At 39.5% G+C, this 20,398-nt stretch overlaps 1 protein-coding gene across 1 annotated transcript in view; it reads right to left on the bottom strand.

The window, feature by feature from the left end:
• Nucleotides 1-2,968: 2,968 nt before the first annotated feature.
• AGMO (alkylglycerol monooxygenase) overlaps nt 2,969-20,398 on the bottom strand; it is a 362,759-nt gene continuing 345,329 nt past the window's right edge. The window contains exon 13 of the mRNA XM_074984668.1: nt 2,969-6,654. Coding sequence (XP_074840769.1) covers nt 6,574-6,654 — 81 coding nt within the window. The 3' untranslated portion in view covers nt 2,969-6,573. The remainder of the gene's footprint in view (nt 6,655-20,398) is intronic.

Here is a 20,398-nt window from a genome sequence, read left to right as displayed (position 1 = left end):
TTCCATTGGCGCTGACTTTAATATACAAATGCACTCCACTGCACGAACTGTTTTAATTTTGCTGTACCTTTGTGCTTTGTATCTGTAGTTTAATTTTCAATATTTCTAAATGTGCTTCCCATGCAGCAGCTTAGATTGCAGAAAGCAGTTGACATGCTGATGAGCACAAAGTGCCAGACTATAGAGATATGATATTATAGGTAATAAAATACACTAGGGTGCAGATTCTCTCCTGTGCTGAGATCTGCTAGGTGCATTGGTACTGGGAAGCTGGGACAGTTCTGGGGGCCAGTTTGTTCCAGCACCAGGCCAAAAGGGACAAAATTCAAACTGTGGGTCGGTGCTCATACGCCAACTGTACTCTGCTCTCTTCAGACTCGCATCCATCCTTCTAAATTGCAGCAAGGGAAGAGGGTGGGCACAGAAGACAGCTCTCCCAGTTTTCCATCTACTATCATCAATTCAAAGTGCTTAAAAATCAGGAGGCAGGCCTCAAATAGCCATTAGATTGTCTTAACAAGTATAAGATTAAAAATAATAATAAATGATAGTCATTTCTGGTTTACCTGCTCACTTTTGATCCTTTGCTGAACATGTTGTCAAGCTTTTCTCTGCAAATTGGAGAGCTAGAAACATATTTAAAATAAAAATAGCATTATGATTCTGTAACCACATGACTCTAGGAGCTGAAACCTTAAGAAAATTAACCATGGTAAGACTCAGAACAAAAGTGCAAGAATTGGCAAAATCACTTACATCAGTTGATTGTTTCACCTTTGCTGGGAGCAATCTCATTTGGCCAGCTATGGCCAAACTGGCTCTCATGCATCATTTGAGCAGCAAATAGTATTCAGCCTGGGAAGAGAATCTGATCCTTTAAAACTAATGAATAATAACTGAGTGGATAATACACGTTAGAGTAAATGGAGGATTCTCTGTAACTTGAAGTCTTTAAATCATAATTTGAGGACTTCAGTAACTCAGCCAGAGGTTACAGGTCTTTTGCCGGTATGGGGGAGGTGAGGTTCTGTGGTCTGCTATGTGCAGAAGGTCAGATTAGCTGACCATGATGGGCTTTTCTGACCTTAAAGCCTAAGAGTCTCTGAATGATTGACCAGGTAAGGTGAGGCCCTACACTCATCTTGGTAGATTTCTGTTACTTGGTAAGTATCATGATAATCCTGGAATATCACATCTGAGCCATTCCAAAATTTCACAGCATATTCTCAATATCACTGGTAGAACCCTACTGAGTTTTGGGAAAGTTGTAAAAGCCAAATGGAAAAGTTGGGATATGAACAGCCCATGGCCAACTTTGACCTGTTCTGTCATTGCATATAGATCAAAGAACCAGCTGATGTAAGCTATTAAAGCTCCCTGTACAGTTCTGCCCAGATCCCACTGGAATCTACAATTTTGTCAGTCAGAACGACTTATCTCCCAGACACAAAGAAAATAAATAATAGCAGGGGGAGCTCAGCACAACGAGCGTGAATGAGATTTCTCCATTACAGGCTACTGACTTCCCTCAATGGTAGTAGGGATAGAGAAGACGGTATTTCTTTCTGTCCATTCAAATCAAGGGGAAGAAACTACTATGGAAGAGTGAGGAAGAAAGAGTTATATACACAGAGACCCTTGCTACAGGGACTGAATCCTAGTATGGAGGAGATAGGGGACTGGAGGACACAACGATTATTTGGCATGAGACAAGGCATATGTTAAAAAAATAAGAAGTTACTATGACTTTAAACTTTTGAGTTATTCAACACCTCTTCTAACAGGTTCTGGGAGAATTTGAAATAAGAATCTAACTACATTTACACTGTATGAGATGTACTATATTATGTATTTTGAGTATTACAGTTCACTACCTAAACAATGCCACAGAGGGGTAGCCATATTGGTCTGTATCTTCACAAAACAAAGCTACTAGCCCTGTAGCACCTCAAAGACTAACAATATTATTTATTAGGTAATGAGCTTTCACAGGAAAGACCCACTTCTTCAGAGTCTGGAGCGGAACTAAGAGGAAAACAGAGAAAACTGAGGAATCAGCTCAATATAAAATGAAAGAGCGGGAAGGGCAGGAAAAAGAACAGGAGGGGCTTGTCTATACTACCACCTTCCTTTGAAGGAAGGGTGGTAATTAGAGTGTTGAGAGTTTACTAATGAAGTGCTGCTCTGCATGGGCAGCACTTCATGAAGGAAATTCCCCCCCTGTGGCAACTCTGAAGTTTTAAACTTTGAAGTACCAGCACACGTCTAGCCGCGGCTCACCCACCGGTACTTCGAAGCACCGGGGCAACTTCAAAGTCCCTTTACTCTACTCTTTGAGGAGTAAAAGGACTTCGAAGTTGCCCCGGCATTTCAAAGTACTGGCAGGTGTGCTGTGGCTAGATGCATGCCGGTACTTTGAAGTTTGCTGCTGCAGGGGGGAATTTGCTTAATGAAGTGCTGCATATGCACTACAGCACTTCATTAGTAAACTCTCAACACCCTAGTCACTATCATTCCTTCAAAGGAAGGTGGTAGTATAGACAAACCCAAGGAGGGAGAAAAAAACCAAAAAAACCTCTGGGAAGTGTCAATTAAGTGAAGTGGGATGTCAGCCGTCCCTTCAAATATGTCAAAAACAAACAAAATTAGCACCTACAAAGGCTAAATCCAGATAGCTCTCTTAAAGGTATGAGGAGTTTATGTTTGACCCCAAGTTCAGTATAAATGATACAAAATATGAAGCAGGTAAAACTTGCATAACTGAAATTATTTTTGGACACTCCAGGTGAATTACGAAGATTTTCTTGTTAAATGTGACAAATAATTTCACAGTCCAAAATCTTAATCTACACTTACCTTAGACAAAATGTTCTTTTCACAACTGCATACAAATCGACACTGCTTTGGGAAATTTTTAAAATAATTTAATAAATTATAAATTAGATTAAAATATTCATTAGGACTTTTCTTTACTATACATATCACATACAGATTTCCAGTCCACATAACACATTCAGAAACACCACAACCTGAAGATTGGTTGCAACTAATATCATTGGAGCCTATGAGTTTTTATTTCAACCAGACACTTACAAGCAAGTGAGAGGCTTCCTTCTTGCCTGAGGCAACCCAGTAAGATTATTCTGTTTATGGATTTTTCAAAGATTGCAAGTGATGGGTGAATACATTTCAATATACAAGGCATGACATTTAACAACAATATAGCATACTCATCTCTAAGGTACCTAGCCACACAATTTAAATCAAGTCTTGCAACACTTTGGTGATATAGGTACTTGTATTCCCATTTCAAAGATGAGGAAACAGAGGCACAGAACAATTAAGTTGCTTGCCCAAGGTCACAAACTGGGAATAAATTCTAGATTTGATGGCTACTACTTCCGTATTTTAACAATTAAGCCACATTTCTACAATCTGAGTTAGAAATATATGATTTCATTTATCAAATCTCTTAACTGGAGACTAGAATGCTATCAATGTATGAGTAAATTTATGAATTAAAGGATTTAAACACAATACTTTTAATCTGAATACTTCCAATATTTCCAAGGGACAATTTGTTCATCTTTTAATTATACGAATTAGAAAGGAGTCTGAATCAAAACCCTAGACCCAAACACTCCCAGACTTTAGGAAAGATCCAAATCAGACACTGCACCTTAGATTCATCTCTACTCAAACATCTGCTTTCCCAGTTAAATATATTTTAGGCTTTCAGCATAGCCCCAAATAACAGGTACAAGCAATCTGACTTTCTAATTGACTGACAATTTTGGCCTCAAACTTGGGTGTCTCAAAGGAGACACCTATAAAAATAGGCCTGAGGCTCAATACCACTGAAATTTGAGCCAACATTATTTAAATATGGGGTTGGGTGGCCAATTGGAGGCAACCAACCTGTATGTGCTGGCATCGGTTCTCTGCTACAGCTAAAGTCTAAACCTAAGGTTGACTAAAATCAGGGTATTTGTGCACATTTGAGCCTTCTATTAATATATCTTATTACTATAGAGAAAAATGAATATATATATATATTTATATACACACACACATATATATACATTTTATTTACATTTTATTCTAGGTATTTTTACCAGTTTGAAGCTTGCAAGGTATCTTTAGAGTTCTTCAGCTACTTGATTTTAAATATTTGCTTTTTTAATCTTGGAAGTACTAAAAGTTGGAGTAGCATAAGGAAAACAAAACAGCCCAGCTCTTCTATTTTTGTTAATCTTGCTGTCTGGAGTCTCCCTTCTCTATTTTTATTTAGTTTTTCTATAGCAACAGAAATAGTTAAAATAGCACCTTCACCAGGATAATAGATCATCTCTCTTGGGATCACTTTGTTAGAAATTAACAACCTGAGCCTGCAAATGCTTTGTGACAGGAGGTACTGGTTATCATGGGTGACTTCAATCACCCTGACATCTGCTGGCAGATCAATGCAGCAGCACACAGAAAATCCAGGAAGGTTTTGAAGAATGTTGGGGGACAATTTCCTCGTGCAAGTGCTGAAGGAATCAACCAGGGGCTGTGCTCTGCTCGACCTGCTGACTGGGAAAACAGAGCAGTCAGCCTCATCTCAGTCCCCAGAAAACTCATGGAGGGGATTCTCAAGGAATTCATTTTGAAGCAATTGGAGGAAAGTGATCAGGAATAGTCTGCCTGGATTCACTAAGGGCAAATCATGCCTGATCAACCTGATTGCCTTCTATGACAAAGTAACTGGTTCTGTGGATATGGGGAAGGCGATGGATGTACTATATCTTGACTTTAGCAAGGCTTTTGATACAGTCTCCCAGAGTATTCTTGACAGCCGGTTAAAGAAGTATGGATTGGATAACTGGACTCTCAATTGGATAGAAAGGTGGCTAGATCATTGGGCTCAACTGGTAGTGATCAACATCTCTGTGTCTGGTTGGTGGCTGGTCTCAAGTGGGGTACCCCAAGGATCAGTTCTGGGGCTGTTTTTTTTAATAACTTTTTAATGACCAGGATGAGGGGATGGATTGCACTCTCAGCAAATTTGAGGATGACACTAAACTAGGGGGAGAGGTTGCTACGCGGGACCAGAGGAATCGGACCCAGGGAGACCCTGACAAACTGGAGCATTAGGCCAAAAGAAATCTGATGAGGTTCAACAAGGATAAGTCCAGAGTCCTGCACTTAGGACAGAGGAATCCCACGCACTGCTACATGCTGGGAACTAACTGGCTAAGAAGCAGTTCTGCAGAAAAAGACCTAGGGATTATGGTGAATGAAAAGCTGGACATAAGCCAACAGTGTAGCTTAGTAGCCAAGAAGACTAACAGCATACTGGGGTGCATTACTAGGAGCACTGTCAGCAGATCTAGGGAAGTGATTATTTTCCTTTATTCAGCACTGGTGAGACCACAACTGGAGTGCTGCAGCCAGTTGTGGGCCTCCCTTTTCAGAAAGGATGTGGATGCACTGGAGACAGTCCAGCAGAGGGTAACAAAAATGATTTGGGAGCTGGAACGTATGATTTATGAGGAGAGGCTGATGGATTTGAGCTTATTTAGTTTATAGAAAAGTTAGAAGGTGTTTGATAATAGCCTTCAACTACCTGAAGGGAGGGTTCCAAAGAGCATGGAGTGAGGCTGTTCTCCGTGGTGACAGATGGCAGAAAAAGGAGCAGTGGTCTCAAGTTGTGGCAGGGGAGGTCTAGGTTGGATATTAGGAAAACCTACTTCACTAGGACAGTGGTGAAGCTCCAGAATGGTTGACCTAGAGAGGTGGTAGAATCTCCCTCCCCAGATATCTTGAAATCCTGGCCTGAAAAACACCCTGTCTGTGATGATTTAGTTAAGACTGGTACTACTTGCAGCAGAGTGTTGGACTTGAGGTCTCTTCCAATCTATGATGCTACAACTCACTTGTGTCAGTGTCGGCGGGATCAGTCCCAAAGTCATTGACAAATGTGCACTCTTTAAACAAATTAACATTAACTGCAGTCTTGCATTACATAATACATATTTCATTTACTTTTATTGAAAAAAACAATAAATACAAGTCTGAGTTGCTTATCATGCTCTTTTTAATAGTTTTTCCTGTCTCAACTACTCATCCTTATGTATCTGTATGTTATGAACACAAAACCGGGCATGACACTAAGATTCTACTGTAATTCAAGCATTATGGAAGCATTTACATTCACATACTTTCAGATTTAGTCTCTATGGAGATTACCATGTTGCAACACATACAGTTTTAATTATTTCCATTATAAAAATGCTCTTCACACATGGTTACATTCTAATAGTGACTGCTAAATATGACCATTTTTACATTTTTTAAAGAATATTGTGATCCCTTGAATGTAAAAATAACATTGTGAAAATACAAGAAAAGAAACAGAGGAACACTTCACTTAAAATTTGTGTGGGCAGGAAAATACATATTTAAAAATCAAATAAAATCAGATGACCATTATTAAGGAATATTTCAAACTTTCAAAAAACGTCTTGATTCCTACCCAGTCTATGCATTTCAGAAACTTCAAAGCATATTCCAAAGGTATCTTTCCATAATTCAGTGATATTTTGCTTTACTTGAGATCAGTTGCTTCATAATTTGTACTCCCCAGAATGCGATGCAGAGTGAAAATAAAACCTACAATATAAAGCACAGAGTTCATTACAGAAATTTTCTTAATAAAAATATAGAATAATTCTGTTATGTAGATAAAAGGAACTCTAACGAGATCACATCATAAAAGTATTCCAGACATACTGTTAAAATATGAAAAATTGATATTGAAGTTTACAAGTTTTATGAATTCTAGGTTTTGCCTCCTCATAGTTAGCACTTCCTTGACATGTTATTAAACTTCCAATCCCCACCACTGAAAGAACACATCTATCCCTGGAAGATCCATTAAATACAGAAGTATTTTATTCAGAGAAGAAACATATTTAAGCAATAACGACTGATGTACAGGGCATTTCTAGGGGATTAATTATTGGCTGGTAGATGATGATCACCCGAAACACAGCCACGGGCCATTAAGCCCCAGGAAATGTCTTCAGCTGAGATTGTTATTACTATTATAAGTTGAAAAAAATCATGGGTATATTTTTAAATGGGATGATGCAGTTCCATCTCCTCTTTTTTAAAATTAAATGCTTTATTGTCAGTTTGTTAAAGAATGCTATGTATGCTTGTGGGGGTGTATTTCAAATTACAGTTATTATATCCAGAATGAGAAACCACACTCTGCAGACTTAGTTTGGCCTCAGAATTCTGGAAAAAATACTGATTCAGTGCTTGCTAAATTCAAAGTTGCTAGTATTAAATGCAAAATACTGCATTCATGAAACAAACAGGCTGCACCAGGGGGAAACCAGTAAATAAAAATGAAGTGGCCACATCCTCCCCTCTATCATACCATTTCTGTCCTGCTTCATGGCCACAAAGATGACCTAAAGCCAGATGAGCTAACCACAGGAGGAACTGAGCAGAAACCCATTGTGTGGTCACAGATTTTAATCTTCTCTGGATCCTCCAGTACACTCTGTACAACAGAGCCTGAGAAATTTGAATTGACTGTGTGACTTATTGATTGCACTAAAATAACACTAGCAAAATTTGGGGAGAATAAATGGTGTGGATAATAGGACAGAACACTCCATGTGAAAAGCTAAAATGTACCTGACAGCCACCTCTGAACATGTTTTGGAAAATGCATACTTCCTAAACTGTGCAGGCATCCATAGTGTGCCTGCCTCACAATACCCACCATACAGCTTACTGACCTGTTCGACTGTGTAAACTCAGTAGCCATATCTCCACTATAGGTTTTTCTTGACAAAACCCCCAGTGCATCTACACCTGAAATGCGTTCTGCTAACAAAGGTCTTGCTGGGAAATCTCTCCAAATGTGGACTTCTGGCAACAAAGCCCCATAGTGTAGACATACCCAGTATGTACTTTTCAGACTATTTACCTGGAAATTCCCATTCTCTCTTCAGAATCTTTATTCCTTGCTTCTTGCTAAAAATTATGTATGTATCAATTTTCAACGTTCAACCCTTTCTGTCATAGGCTGCTTCTACACTCTCACTCTCCCGTCAGAGGTGGCATGGTAATGAGGCAATTCGAAGTAGGCTAATGAGGTGCTAACGTGCATATTCAGCACCTCATTAGCACAATGGAAGACACGCAAATTTCAAAGTGCAGACTTTGAATTGGAGATTCACAGTGAAGATGGGGACAGCTTTAAAATAAGCGCCCCACTTCAACATTCCCTTACTCTGATCTAGTTTTGTGGGAGTAAGGGAATGTTGAAGTGGGGCGCTTATTTCGAAGCTGCCCCCATCTTCACTGTGAATCTCCAATTCAAAGTCTGTACTTCAAAATTTGCGTGGCTTCCATTATGCTAATGAGGTGCTGAATATGCACGTTAGCACCTCATTAGCCTACTTCGAATTGCCTCATTACCATGCCACCGAGGACGGGAGGGTGAGAGTGTAGAAGCAGGCATAGTCTGGTATTTTAAAAGCATGGTTAGGGTTTTCTTTTGCTTTGTTTTGAAACAATGACATAGTACTTTTTTTCCTTTTCCCAGGACAGCAAGCATACTTTAGGAAGTATGCATTTTCCAAAACATGTTTAGAGGTGGCTGTCAGGTACATTTTAGCTTTTCACATGGAGTGTTCTGTCCTATTATCCACATCGTTTATTCTCCCCAGATTTTGCTAGTGTTATTTTAATGCAATCATTAAATCACACAGTCAGTTCTCACACTTTTAAATACATATTTGTTTAAAAAAGCACAGTGGGCAGCAATCATGCATGCAACATTTCAGCCCCTCGCCTATGAATTATTCGGAATGCTCTAGTCTAGGCAGTGAAAACAGGTTTATACTAGAAACTGTTTTACAGTCTTAATTTTAGCAGTTGCTACCAGTGACTGTGCTGTTATCATTACCTGGATACCTATGAAATTAAACTTTATATCTGCCATTTATACTGATGAAAGGGAGACACGTTAGTCTTAATGGAATTATTCATACAGATAAGGACTGCTCATCTGTCTAAGGGCATCACAGATTTGTGCTCTTAGTATACATGAAATCTTGGGATACTCATGCTAAATCTCAATACAGGATTAAAGCTTAAATTTGCAAGATTGTAAATTGTTCTATAATCCTTAGTGGAAATCAAGTTTCCCCTCATGTACTATCATTTTGCTGTTGACAACTGATGCTTTAAACAACCCATATACCGCCTCTTTGTTACACTGATGAGTGAAGATAACTTATTTACCATAAATAGGTATGGTTTGCATGAGTCTTGAATTACAACAATAGCAATAAAATATTTAAAACGTGCCCCCACCCAGTGTATAATATACCTCCTCAAGATTTTTTACCAAAACTGTTTTAAAACTACAGTCCCAAATGTAGCATATGTTTCTGATATGCATTTCTACCATTAGGTAGCATTACTTATGTTACAACTATTTTTGCAGGGATCAAGTCAATATACAAAAGGTGGCGGATAGGGGTTTGGGTGGAATAACTGTAGTCTCATATCCTCCAGAGTTTTATTTCACTTTTCATGACTGATCAAACTGCTTCTGCATAGTCTGTGTCTGAAATGTACATCATACTTTTTTTGCAATTGCTAGATCATATATGGTTTAGGTCTGGGTTGAGTCTCTCTGTTCATATACTCTCAAATCAGGTGGGCTCAGGGAGTTAGGGTGTGGGAGGGAGAGCTCTGGCTGGGGTGTAGTCCAAGGTGGGACAGAAAGGAGGCATTTAGGGTGAAGGAGGTAGCTCTGGTCTTAGGCAGTAGATTGGGGTACAGGAGTAGGGCCGTGTCTACACTAGCACAAATATTTGAAATGGCCATACAAATGGCCATTTCCAAGATTACTAATGAGGCACTGAAATGCATATTCAGCGCCTCATTAGCACGTCGTTGGCCGCAGCTCTTCGAAATTGCCTCATTTCACTCGTGCATGGCTCATCCAGAAGGGAATCCTTTTAAAAAGGACCCCAGCAACTTTGAAATCCCCTTATTCCTATCAGCAGATAGGCGGGGTTCTTTTCAAAAGGAGCCCCATCTGGATGACCCGCACGGGAGTGAAATGTGGCAATTTCAAAGAACCACAGCTGGCAGCGTGCTAATGAGGCACTGAATATGCATTTCAGCGCCTCATTAGTTATCTTCGAAATGGGCATTTGTATGGCCATTTCAAAGATTTGTGCTAGTGTAGACATAGCCTACATGAGGGTTCTGGCTATGGGTGCAGGCTGTGGGGTGATGCTGGAGATGAGGTGTTTGGGATGCTGGAGGGGGCTTCAGGCTTCAGAGCAGAGCCAAGGGGTTTCAAGTATGGGAGAAAGTTCTGGTCTGAGGCAAGGGACTAGGCTGTGGGTGAAGACATGCACTTTGGGTTGAGAGTGTGGGTTCTAGGGTGGGACCATAAATGAGAGGTTGAAGGTGCAGGAGGGAGCTCTGGGCTGTGGCAAGTGGTTGGTGTATAGAAGTGAGTGTCAGTGTGGGCTCTGCGAGAGAGTTTGAGTGTGGGAAGGGGTGCAGTGTTGGGGCAGAAGGTTGGAGTACAGGTCTTCAGGCTGTGCTTACACTGGAAGGCTGCCAGGAAGCTTCCCTTGGCTCCTAGGTGGAGGCATGGCTCTATGTTACTTTTGCCCAAGGGCACCACCCCTGCAGCTCCCACTGGTTGATGGAAAGCTGCAGAGCTGGCACTCAAGAGGGGGCAATGCACAAAGTGCCCATGTCTATCCCTCCACCTAGGAGCCCAAGGGACATGTTGCTGATTTTGGGGAGCGGCACAGATTCAAGTAGGGAGTCAGTGCTGACTAGAACCACTGGGACCCTATTTTAACTTGATATTCCAGTTAAAAACTGGACACCTGGCAACCCTACACAGTACTCAAGATTCCTCGAGTGCATGAGCTCATTGGTTGTGATACTAGCATTGATCACTAGTTTCACAGTGATCTTTCTATTTTTATGCATTTATCAGTTGGAGCAGGCAGATGTAGGTAGAAGAGAGAGAAGAAATGCATCTCAGAGGCAGAAGACTTGCTGTGAGCTCTTTTGGGGCTGGGCAGTGTCAGGGCAGCAGAGAACCAGCACAGCACTAACAGATCAGGAACAATGCAGAGCTAGCAGCCATTGCCTATGGGAAGGGAGGGGTGCAGAAGTCTCAGAGGCTGCTGTAACTAAAAAGCTATCATTGTGCCAAAAGGCCGTGTGTGTGTGTGTGTGTGTGTGTGTGTGTGTGTGTGGTGGGGGAATTCCTACTATGATTCTTCGTCTCCCCAGTGCCCAGTCTGATTTCTCAGGCTGTGTGCTGGCTACGGGGTTTGGCAGCAAATGGGGTGGGAAAGGAAGTAGGAATTTCTTTTGCTTTTTTTGTAGGGGGACAGACCAAGAATTTGGTTTAAAGTGGCTCTTTCATTTGTATGAACGTTGTATGGCAGTTGCCATTCTTAGACAGTTTAACTCTTATCATACACACTGGGCATTTCTAAAGAATGAGGGTTTGGTAGGTCTAGCTATGATGCACAGAGTGTGATTTTTTTTCATACACCAAGGCTACATCTGCACTAGCACTCCTCTTTCGAAAGAGGCCTGCAAATGAAGGAAATCAAAAATGAAAATGAGGCACAGATTTACATATCTGGCATCTCATGTACATATTCTTTTGAAAGAGCTTCTTTTGAAAGAAGAAAACCAGTGTAGATGCAGCTGTTTCGAAAATAAACTCCATCTTTCCATCTTTGAAAGAACCCTTTTTCCTGAAAAAAAAAGAAAAAGGGTTCTTTCGAAGATGGTGATAACTTTCCAAAGAGCTGCATCTACACTGCCTTTCTTCTGTTGAAAGAGGCTCTTTTGAAAGAAGAATATGCAAACGAGGTGCCAGCTATGTAAATCTGTGAGGAATCATCAGACTTGAGTTCTGGCACCTTTTTTTATAGGAAAAAAAGCATTACTACCAACAGTTTATAATATGACAGCATGCACAACAGCAGAATGTAAGGGCATTCCTTGAATGCATTGATGCACAAAGTTGAAAGCTACAGCTCTTCAGCCACCTGAGACGAGCACCAGTTTACTAATGGACTGATTTGTAAGAGAGCATAATTCAGTAGTTTTACATTTAATTCCTAACAAATGATGAAAAAGTAATAAAAAAATGCTATATAGACCTTTTCTCTACTATGGTGGAAAGTTTTAAACTCTCTCTGCTTACTGAAGAGCACTACAGTAGCCTCAGAAGGTTCTGAATCTCTTGTGCTGGCCACTGTATACGCAGCCCACAAGAGCTCCCGTGCCTCAAAGAGCACAGGAGATGTGAGCATCTCCATCTACAAACTCAGCACTGGGAGACCATGTGACTCAGCCCAGGTCATCCCAGACGCATCCCACATCTCTGGCAGAACTGGGAACTGAATATGTACCTCCTCCATCTCAAGCCAGTGCTTTAAATACAAGACAACCATGGCCCTCAGGAAATTAAGTTGAAGTTGGTATTACATTACTTAAAATCTGCCAAAGATATCCACTAATTTCGAATTCAGAAAACTCCTATTTTCTTATTGTGGACTCACATAGTTTATTAGTAGAAGAAAGGTCATTGTCCCTCAAAAACTATTTCACTGACATGCTCCTCAAAAGCTCTGGCTTCTGTTAGCAATCCTCTGATTGTACCTGTAAGTTGAAACAGAAAGCTTTGCCATCACTGTCTTGCTATTAAAACAATCTTCAGGGGACTCAGTTGACATTATGGCGATGGTTACACTACAGCAATCTGTTGACAGAAGTCACTGTTGCAAGAGATTTCCTAACAAAACTTCTGTTGACAGAGTGTGGCCACACACAACAGCCAATCGGAAGAAAGCACCACTCTGCGGACAGAGAAGCCGGACTGCCCAGCTGCTTTCTCAACAAAACAGGTACCTGGAAACACAGCAGACAGGGCTGCCCATTGTTATGGATGACCCATCTGTTGAGAGACGACCATCCAGAGCATCCACACAGCTTTTTTGTGGACAAAATCTGTTGACAGCTACATTATGCCTTATGGCTGAGAGGCAGAATGCTGCCGGTGAAAGTGCCGATAAAACACATTTTGTGTGAGGATGTTCCACCAATTTTGTCAACACAACTGGGATTTTATTGGCAAAACTTAGCATTGAAGCAATAAGGAAACATGAGTAAAGGCAAACTGAAGATTGCACCAACACTCTACTCTGCTAACAAAACAAAACAAAACAAAACAAAACAAAAAACAAAATAAGTGCGCTTCTATCGATCACCTGAAAATATTATATTGCAATTCATATTTAGATTATTCCCTCCTGTAAGTATACTTCCTTCACTCCATACATTCCTAATTCATTGTCAAAATACATAGGATTTGCAACTATGACAAATAATATTTCCTTTTTTCAAACCCAAATAATATCAGGCTTTCTCTGAGGTAATTTCCTGCATAACAAACCAACAAAGCATAACATTCTGCTTACACATTTACAAAGCTTATTAAAATAATTCTGTTCATAGTCCAAGCTTAAGGTTTATGGTTTTGCTCACTCACTCCAACAACCCAATATCTTTTGTGGCTGTAAAGTATCAGTCACCATTATAACATAAATTCCAGAAAAATATACATGCAGACATTCATCCACCCAAAAGGACTTCATCTTGGATCACAGTATTATCAAGAATTTTTCTTCTATCAGGCCTTGCTACTGTCTTTTTTCCTAGAAAAAGACAGTAGAGCCCAATCCTTTAAGTATGTTCTGCTATTGGGCAATGATTTATGTCACAAAGTTTTCATACTTTATATTGATTTCACCTTTTCTGAATGTTTAGTTCTGAAAAGCAAACTAGCCAGAGATTCTGGTCAGATGGTAGTCACTGGTGAAAATCTTAGTTGCTTCAATATAAGTGGAGCTTTTAAAAGGCAGGTAAAAAGTGTACTGCAAAAATACATTCTGTGAACTTGCCGACTCACTGGAATAGTCTGTCAAGTTTTTTGCCTACGCAAGGGAGATAATATACAGGACTTATACCTTTACGTGTAGAGTGCACTACCACGGCCTTTCCCCTGGAACAATCCCTGGTAGCCTGCTCTGTGCACCATCCCATAAAAACTCACAGTATTGCCAACTCCAAGCTTTCAAAAATCATGAAAAAGCTCCCAAAAATCAGGACAGTAGTTTAAAAATAATGTTTATTTTCAATCATAAATGTGGGGGTGATTTTATCTGCCTTTTGGTTTTTGAACTTGTAAGTTTGCCTCCATAGCGACGGAGACCAGAAATTTACTTTTTTAAAGAATTGAAAGCAGAGATTCTGACGTAGCTGCATGACCCCTGGAACTGAGGCTTTAGAAATAATCAATGTAAGAGACCTTTAATAAAAAATCACAAGAGTTGGCAAGCCAAACATTTTTCACCCTCTGCCACTGGATCATGCTTTATTGACACCAACAGCCCCAGTAGGCAGAAAAGATCACCATTAGCAGCAGATTCACTATTAACACATTCATCTCACTGCTCTCAACTGCCCTATTACTGCTTAGCAGGTTCATCACAAATGATTGTTGGGAGTAAAATCTAGTTCAGGTTCAAAAATACTGAGTGAGTGTTTTTAATATACTAACCAACTATGGCTGGTAAGCAACTCTGAAAAACATATGAGGTTTTTATCTGCAATCACAGCTCAGCAAAGGTAGCAAAGCCTGTATGTCATATCACATTTCTGTTTTGAAACACTCCATTTGTCAGTTTCACTTAACATTCTAAGATTAAGAATCAACAGGAATGGATGACTGTCAGTAGTTCTCAGAAATCTGACTTGATTTCAAATATGGTAAAATTAAAATATAGAACTTTCACAGGCACCAAGTTGGCAAAACCTCAAAATGTCTCAATGAGTAAACATACTGGTTTAATCTGCGGTACATTAAGAAGCCAAGTGAGACTGAACGTTTTATTAGAAGCTGTTCATTGAAGAAATATAATACTTGAAATAGCCCCATTCCATTTGGACTACAAAGACCATGGAGTTTATTTCCTTAAATATTTATACAGGAAATGCACCCACTGAGATGCAGCATCTCATCTATTTTTCTGCCTGTCAACAGCTGAAGCATAAGTATATGTACATCACTACATCACTTAATACTCAAACACAAGACAGAGGCTAAAACAGACAGATCTGAGAAGAACTATGTCATTTCAGAAAATATTAACTAAATTATGTATGAAGACTCTTTTTTCCTCTTTAAACGAAAACATGTGGAGTCAATGTTAGTGTAATTGATAGTTTACTAAAGAGTTCTGATAGCTAATCAAATTCAGAATGATTCTTTGTGTAACACTATTTACAAGAAGCGCTGAACATGTTCATTGCCCATGTCTGACTTAGGGCTACTAGCTTCTTGTAATAATGGGCTTAAAAAAGTTTAGACAATCTATTTCCTAGTATATTTTTTTAAGTGAATGAACTTTTATTGGAATGCTGAGACAAATTCACTTCAGTGGATTGGCACCAAAGATGAACTCATCCATATCCCTATTCTTGAAACGATAGTATCATATAGCTCATAAAATGAAATGACTTGCAGCTAGTGTGCACCAGAAAACTGACTGAACTTACAAAATTACAGAATTTTGGACTGACTTCTACTCTGAATAGTTTTTATTTATTTAGCAACAGCTAAAAGTCTAGAAGTAAACAGACCACTTTATTTTTTCTTTCCAGATAATACAATATTTTCCTAATAATATATGAAAAGGCGGAATCACTAGGAAAGAGAATGATGTAACAATGTCTAGCTTCACAATGAATGTTTATAGTGTTAGCAGTAGTAATATTTGGGGAATGTATTTTCATTTCAGACAGTTGCCATTGTGACAGTACATGAGATGGAAGCCCGAAGTAAAGACGTTGAACGAAACTAAGAACGATCTATTTGGAATGAGATGAAGGAAGAGGGAGGGAGAATGACCCAACATGTCTACAAAGAAAAAAGATTTCTATTTAGTTGCCTTGTTGAGAAAAGGATGTTATGCTTCAAGCCCCAGAACAAGGTAATTCGTGTTGGAAAAGGGTTCCCAAATCCAGATTATTGCTGAGACATTAGTGCTCTGACGGGAGAACTCTGAGGCAGGTGTCCAGGGAAGTGAGGGGAACGAGCTGGCTACGGTGACTAAAGCAATAAGTGACACAAGATAGAATGTGAAGAGAGGGATAAAGCAACTAAGTGACAGGTTGAAGAGTGTTTCAGTACAGTGAATGAACACCAGAAAAGCTTTAAAAAAAGACTGAGGGAAACCAAGACAGGAGAGATGTTCATGTGACACCATAATTGTTCTTAAATCCAAAATGCTGCAGGAAGAAGTTAAGCATTTGATTGAAAAATGGGATTTATTTTTTTTCATTAAAAAGCCTTTTGGACAGATGAAGAGAAGGAAAATATGCTAATATGCACTGATGGTGTAAAGGGAAAATTTTGCCATAGAAGATACACATCCAAATTTTAGACAGATAAGGCACATCCCAGCCTGGAGGCCAAACCCCTTTTAAGGCCAAGAACAGTAAATTGTGACTTTTTTTTTTTTTTGTAGTTCCAAGGCAGAGAAAATGAGCTTGGGTTAGTCCAGCCCTGCTGTTTGGAAAACAGCTCCTTTTCTGCCTTTCCTGGGTTTTGGTTTCTCTCAGTGTCCAACCTCTGCAAATCTCTCTGTCCTTCTCTCAGAACATGCTTTGTTCTTGGACCTTACTGGCCTTTGTAAAATAGTAACAGAGAGGAAGCCGTGCTAGTCTATATACTATCAAAACAAAAAGCAGTCAAGTAGCACTTTAAATACTGATTTGTCCTCCTTGCTTACTGTTTTTGGTTCTCTGTGCCTTAAATATTGAGTCTGTTCTGGTCTGGCTATGGTCTGAAGAAGTGGGTCTGTCCCACGAAAGCTCACCTAATAAACTATTTTGCTAGTCTTTAAAGTGCTACTTGACTGCTTTTTGTTCTGATGGCCTTTGTAACTATCATTTGGGAAACTCTGTAGATTAAAAGTCATCATTTCTTGGACACACCCTTCTTCACAGGACTGAGAATACCACATGCAGATGGGCAAAGGTCCTAATCCTTCTTTTCATCAGCTGCTTTGCAACTGAGGCCCAATCAACACTTAGAAATTAAATCACCTAGCTATGCTGCTCAGTGCTGTGAGAAAAAAAAAAAGTTATGCCACAAGCACCTTAGTTAGGCTGACCTAACCCCCTGCGTAGATGCAACTAGATCAACAAAAGCATTATCCTACTGACCTAGCCACTGCCTCTCAGAAAGGTGGATTATCTATGTTGACATAAAAACTCCTTTCACAGACTTAGGAAATGTCTACACTGCAAACACTTGTGTTTCTAGTCTAGGTATAGTGTGGAAAAGTCTTCAACTCTAATTTGCATCTACACTGAGCCATGCTGCTGGCAGCGTGATGCAAAGGAGAGCTCTGGAAAATAAAAATTGATGCTCATTTGCACATTCACATAAGGTCATCCTGTTGGCAGAGGCTACTGCTACAAAAAACCCCTTTGTCAGCAACCCCTCATGCCTGGAAAAAAACAGGGATAAGGGGCTGCCAACAAAGGGGGTTTTGCCAGTAGAACCGTGTCTGCACTGCTTGTTTTCTGTTGGCAGCAGCCTCTGCCAGCAAGGCAATCGCAGGCAAATATGCAAATTACTCAAGTGAATATGCAAATGAACTGCTGTTAGCATTTTTGGTCCGTGTAGATGCAATCCCAGTGATTACTGGGGTTTGGTTTAGAGACAGTCTTTGTAGGGTTCTTTGGACAAGGCTCTCAGGTGTACTTGGCACAGCTAAAATGATAATCTGACTCTAATCTATCTTTTTTCCTTTTTCTGGGGTTGGTCAAGCTTGAACCAGTCTCTGTTGCAATTTAGGGAAGCTAAAATATGTTTTAACTCCATCCTTGCCAAGCCTCTGACACATCCTCTACACCAGTTAGAAGGGAGTGGATGGTAAAGCGAAAGCGAATGTCTACTCAAATTGGGAATTACATTCCCTGCTCTAGTGTAAATGTAGACTTAAACTCTCTGTGCCTCAGCTCCTGATCTGTAGAATGAGAATAGCAGCACTTCCTTACTTCACAGTCGTGGTGGTCTGAGGATAAATTCATTGAAGATCATGAGGTGCTCATATACTACAGGATTGATATACCTAAGATATATAAATCTGGCCCTCTATATTTAACCACTTCTATGAAGTTCATACAGATAATTCACCATCTTTTTCATTTTCAATTTTCCCAACCAATATAGTCTAACAGTTTCTAATTACATGATCAGTGAGTTGCACCCCTATCAGTAAGTTGGTCTTATGTATTTCTTACATTAGTCCAGATATTTAAGACTACCACTCCCATGTACCTGCGCTAAATCATGCAAGAACAAAGAATGGTGTGAGAATCTATTAACATCTCATAATTAATATTGTGTTTAAAAAGAGTCACATGCCCCTATATCAATAATGATTGTAAAAAGCTTAACAAAAAAAATCCAGGTTCTATTTTTGGAGAAATATATCACCTTCACTATTGCATTTTTTTCTAAACTAAATCCTAGATTTAAAAGAACACTATATCTGGAATGTACTCATATTTTGGAAGGGCTACTTGGTATTGTTTTATTTGTATGTCAAAGGGATGCCTGAAGTCTAAGCAACTGTTAACCTCTCCCATGGTGTGCTAATAAGAGTTCAGAGGCTCACATATGGCTTGCAGCTTGGAGAATTTCTCTCAGCATTCTGCCAGAGATAGGACTGCCCAAATGGTTTCTCTCATAAGTTCTAAGCCATAAATTGCATCCTACTTGGCTAGCCATGCCAAAAGAGGACCCAAGGGTATCCAGAGTCTTTGGCTGATGGGAAAAAATGAGTGCTTCCTATGGAAGCCACAGCTGTTTTCCTGAGAGAGAGAGCACAGATGCCTGAATTTTTTCCCTGCTTTCCATTTTTGACTACCTGTTCTGGCTGTGGTTCCAAGAAAGGGAGAAGAAAGCAGCAGGCACCCAGCTGTTTTAAGTAAGCCTTGGCAACATGGGTAGTGATTACATAAACACTGAAAACATTCAAAAGAATTTTTTCTGGCTTTCAAACCATAAAAAAAGGTGTGAGCATACTCTAACATTCCCTATCACAGGCAGAAAGGTAATGACCAGGATAAAGTCCTTGGTTATGAAAGCAGAGACTATTCCGAGAAAGTGGGAAATGAGTACCTATAACTCAAACACATCTTGAACTTATAAACAAATATTGTTTTGCATACATATCATATCCACTTTTCATGGAGATTAGTTTCTGCTATTAAAAGCAGGGTGAAGGTCAAAATATGCATTTGATTTCGAAATTTTGAGCCTTATTTATTCCTGATGTAGCTCACTGAAGACAATGAAGATACTTTGATAGTTATAAAGGTACGCATTTGGTCTATTAAATTTTACAGCAGGAGCTACATCACTGTCTTCAGTGGAGTTACACCAGCTATGAATTTGGCTATTATATTTTATTGCAGCTATTTGGTTATTATTATCATTTATTTATTAAGAATAGAGAAGCACTTGAGAGCTGAACAACACACAAATACACAAGACACAAGACTCCCTGATGTAGATAATTGAAAATTTATCAGGTAGGCTGATTCTAACTTTCTTTCACTCATTTTTATTCCCCCCTCCCCAGATAATGTTGACATCTAAAGTATTTTCAGGATTGGTTTTAATTAAACAAGTTAAAGCAATACATTGATAATTCATGAAAGGTCAGCAAAGCTCTCACTCCTTATAGTTCTGATATCTGATATTCATGTAAAAGGATAGAATGTGAATAATGAAAATGAATTGATTTCACATCTTGTGTAGCAATTTGTAAATCAACAGAGATCACCCTGGCTGAAATTCATATGCTGGAGGTAAATGCTTGAGAAAAGCAGGACTCTCTCACCCACTTAAGCTTCTAACTCACCCTAAATATTTTTAAAAGCTGCTCCTTCTCTGTTATACTGGTTCATAGTTACATCTGGTTGCTACACTGTAATGTTAATTTAGTTACCCTTCACCTCTCTGCCTCAGTTTTCCCATATGTAAAATGGAGAAAACACCTATCTACCAACTCACAGGAGTAGTGTGAAGACTAAGTAATACTTGAAAAATGCTATGAATAAAGAAGTGCTGTGGAAGTGCTAATTATTGCACCGCCAGAATCCTTAGAGATTTTTAAGGCAATGCTTGACAAAGCCCTGGCTGGGATGATTTAGTTGGGGTTTGTCCTGCTTTGAGGAGGTGGTT

This window comes from Carettochelys insculpta, chromosome 2 (genome assembly GCF_033958435.1).
Source record: "Carettochelys insculpta isolate YL-2023 chromosome 2, ASM3395843v1, whole genome shotgun sequence".
NCBI lineage: Eukaryota > Metazoa > Chordata > Testudines > Carettochelyidae > Carettochelys > Carettochelys insculpta.
This window is presented reverse-complemented; position numbering and strand designations above follow the sequence as displayed.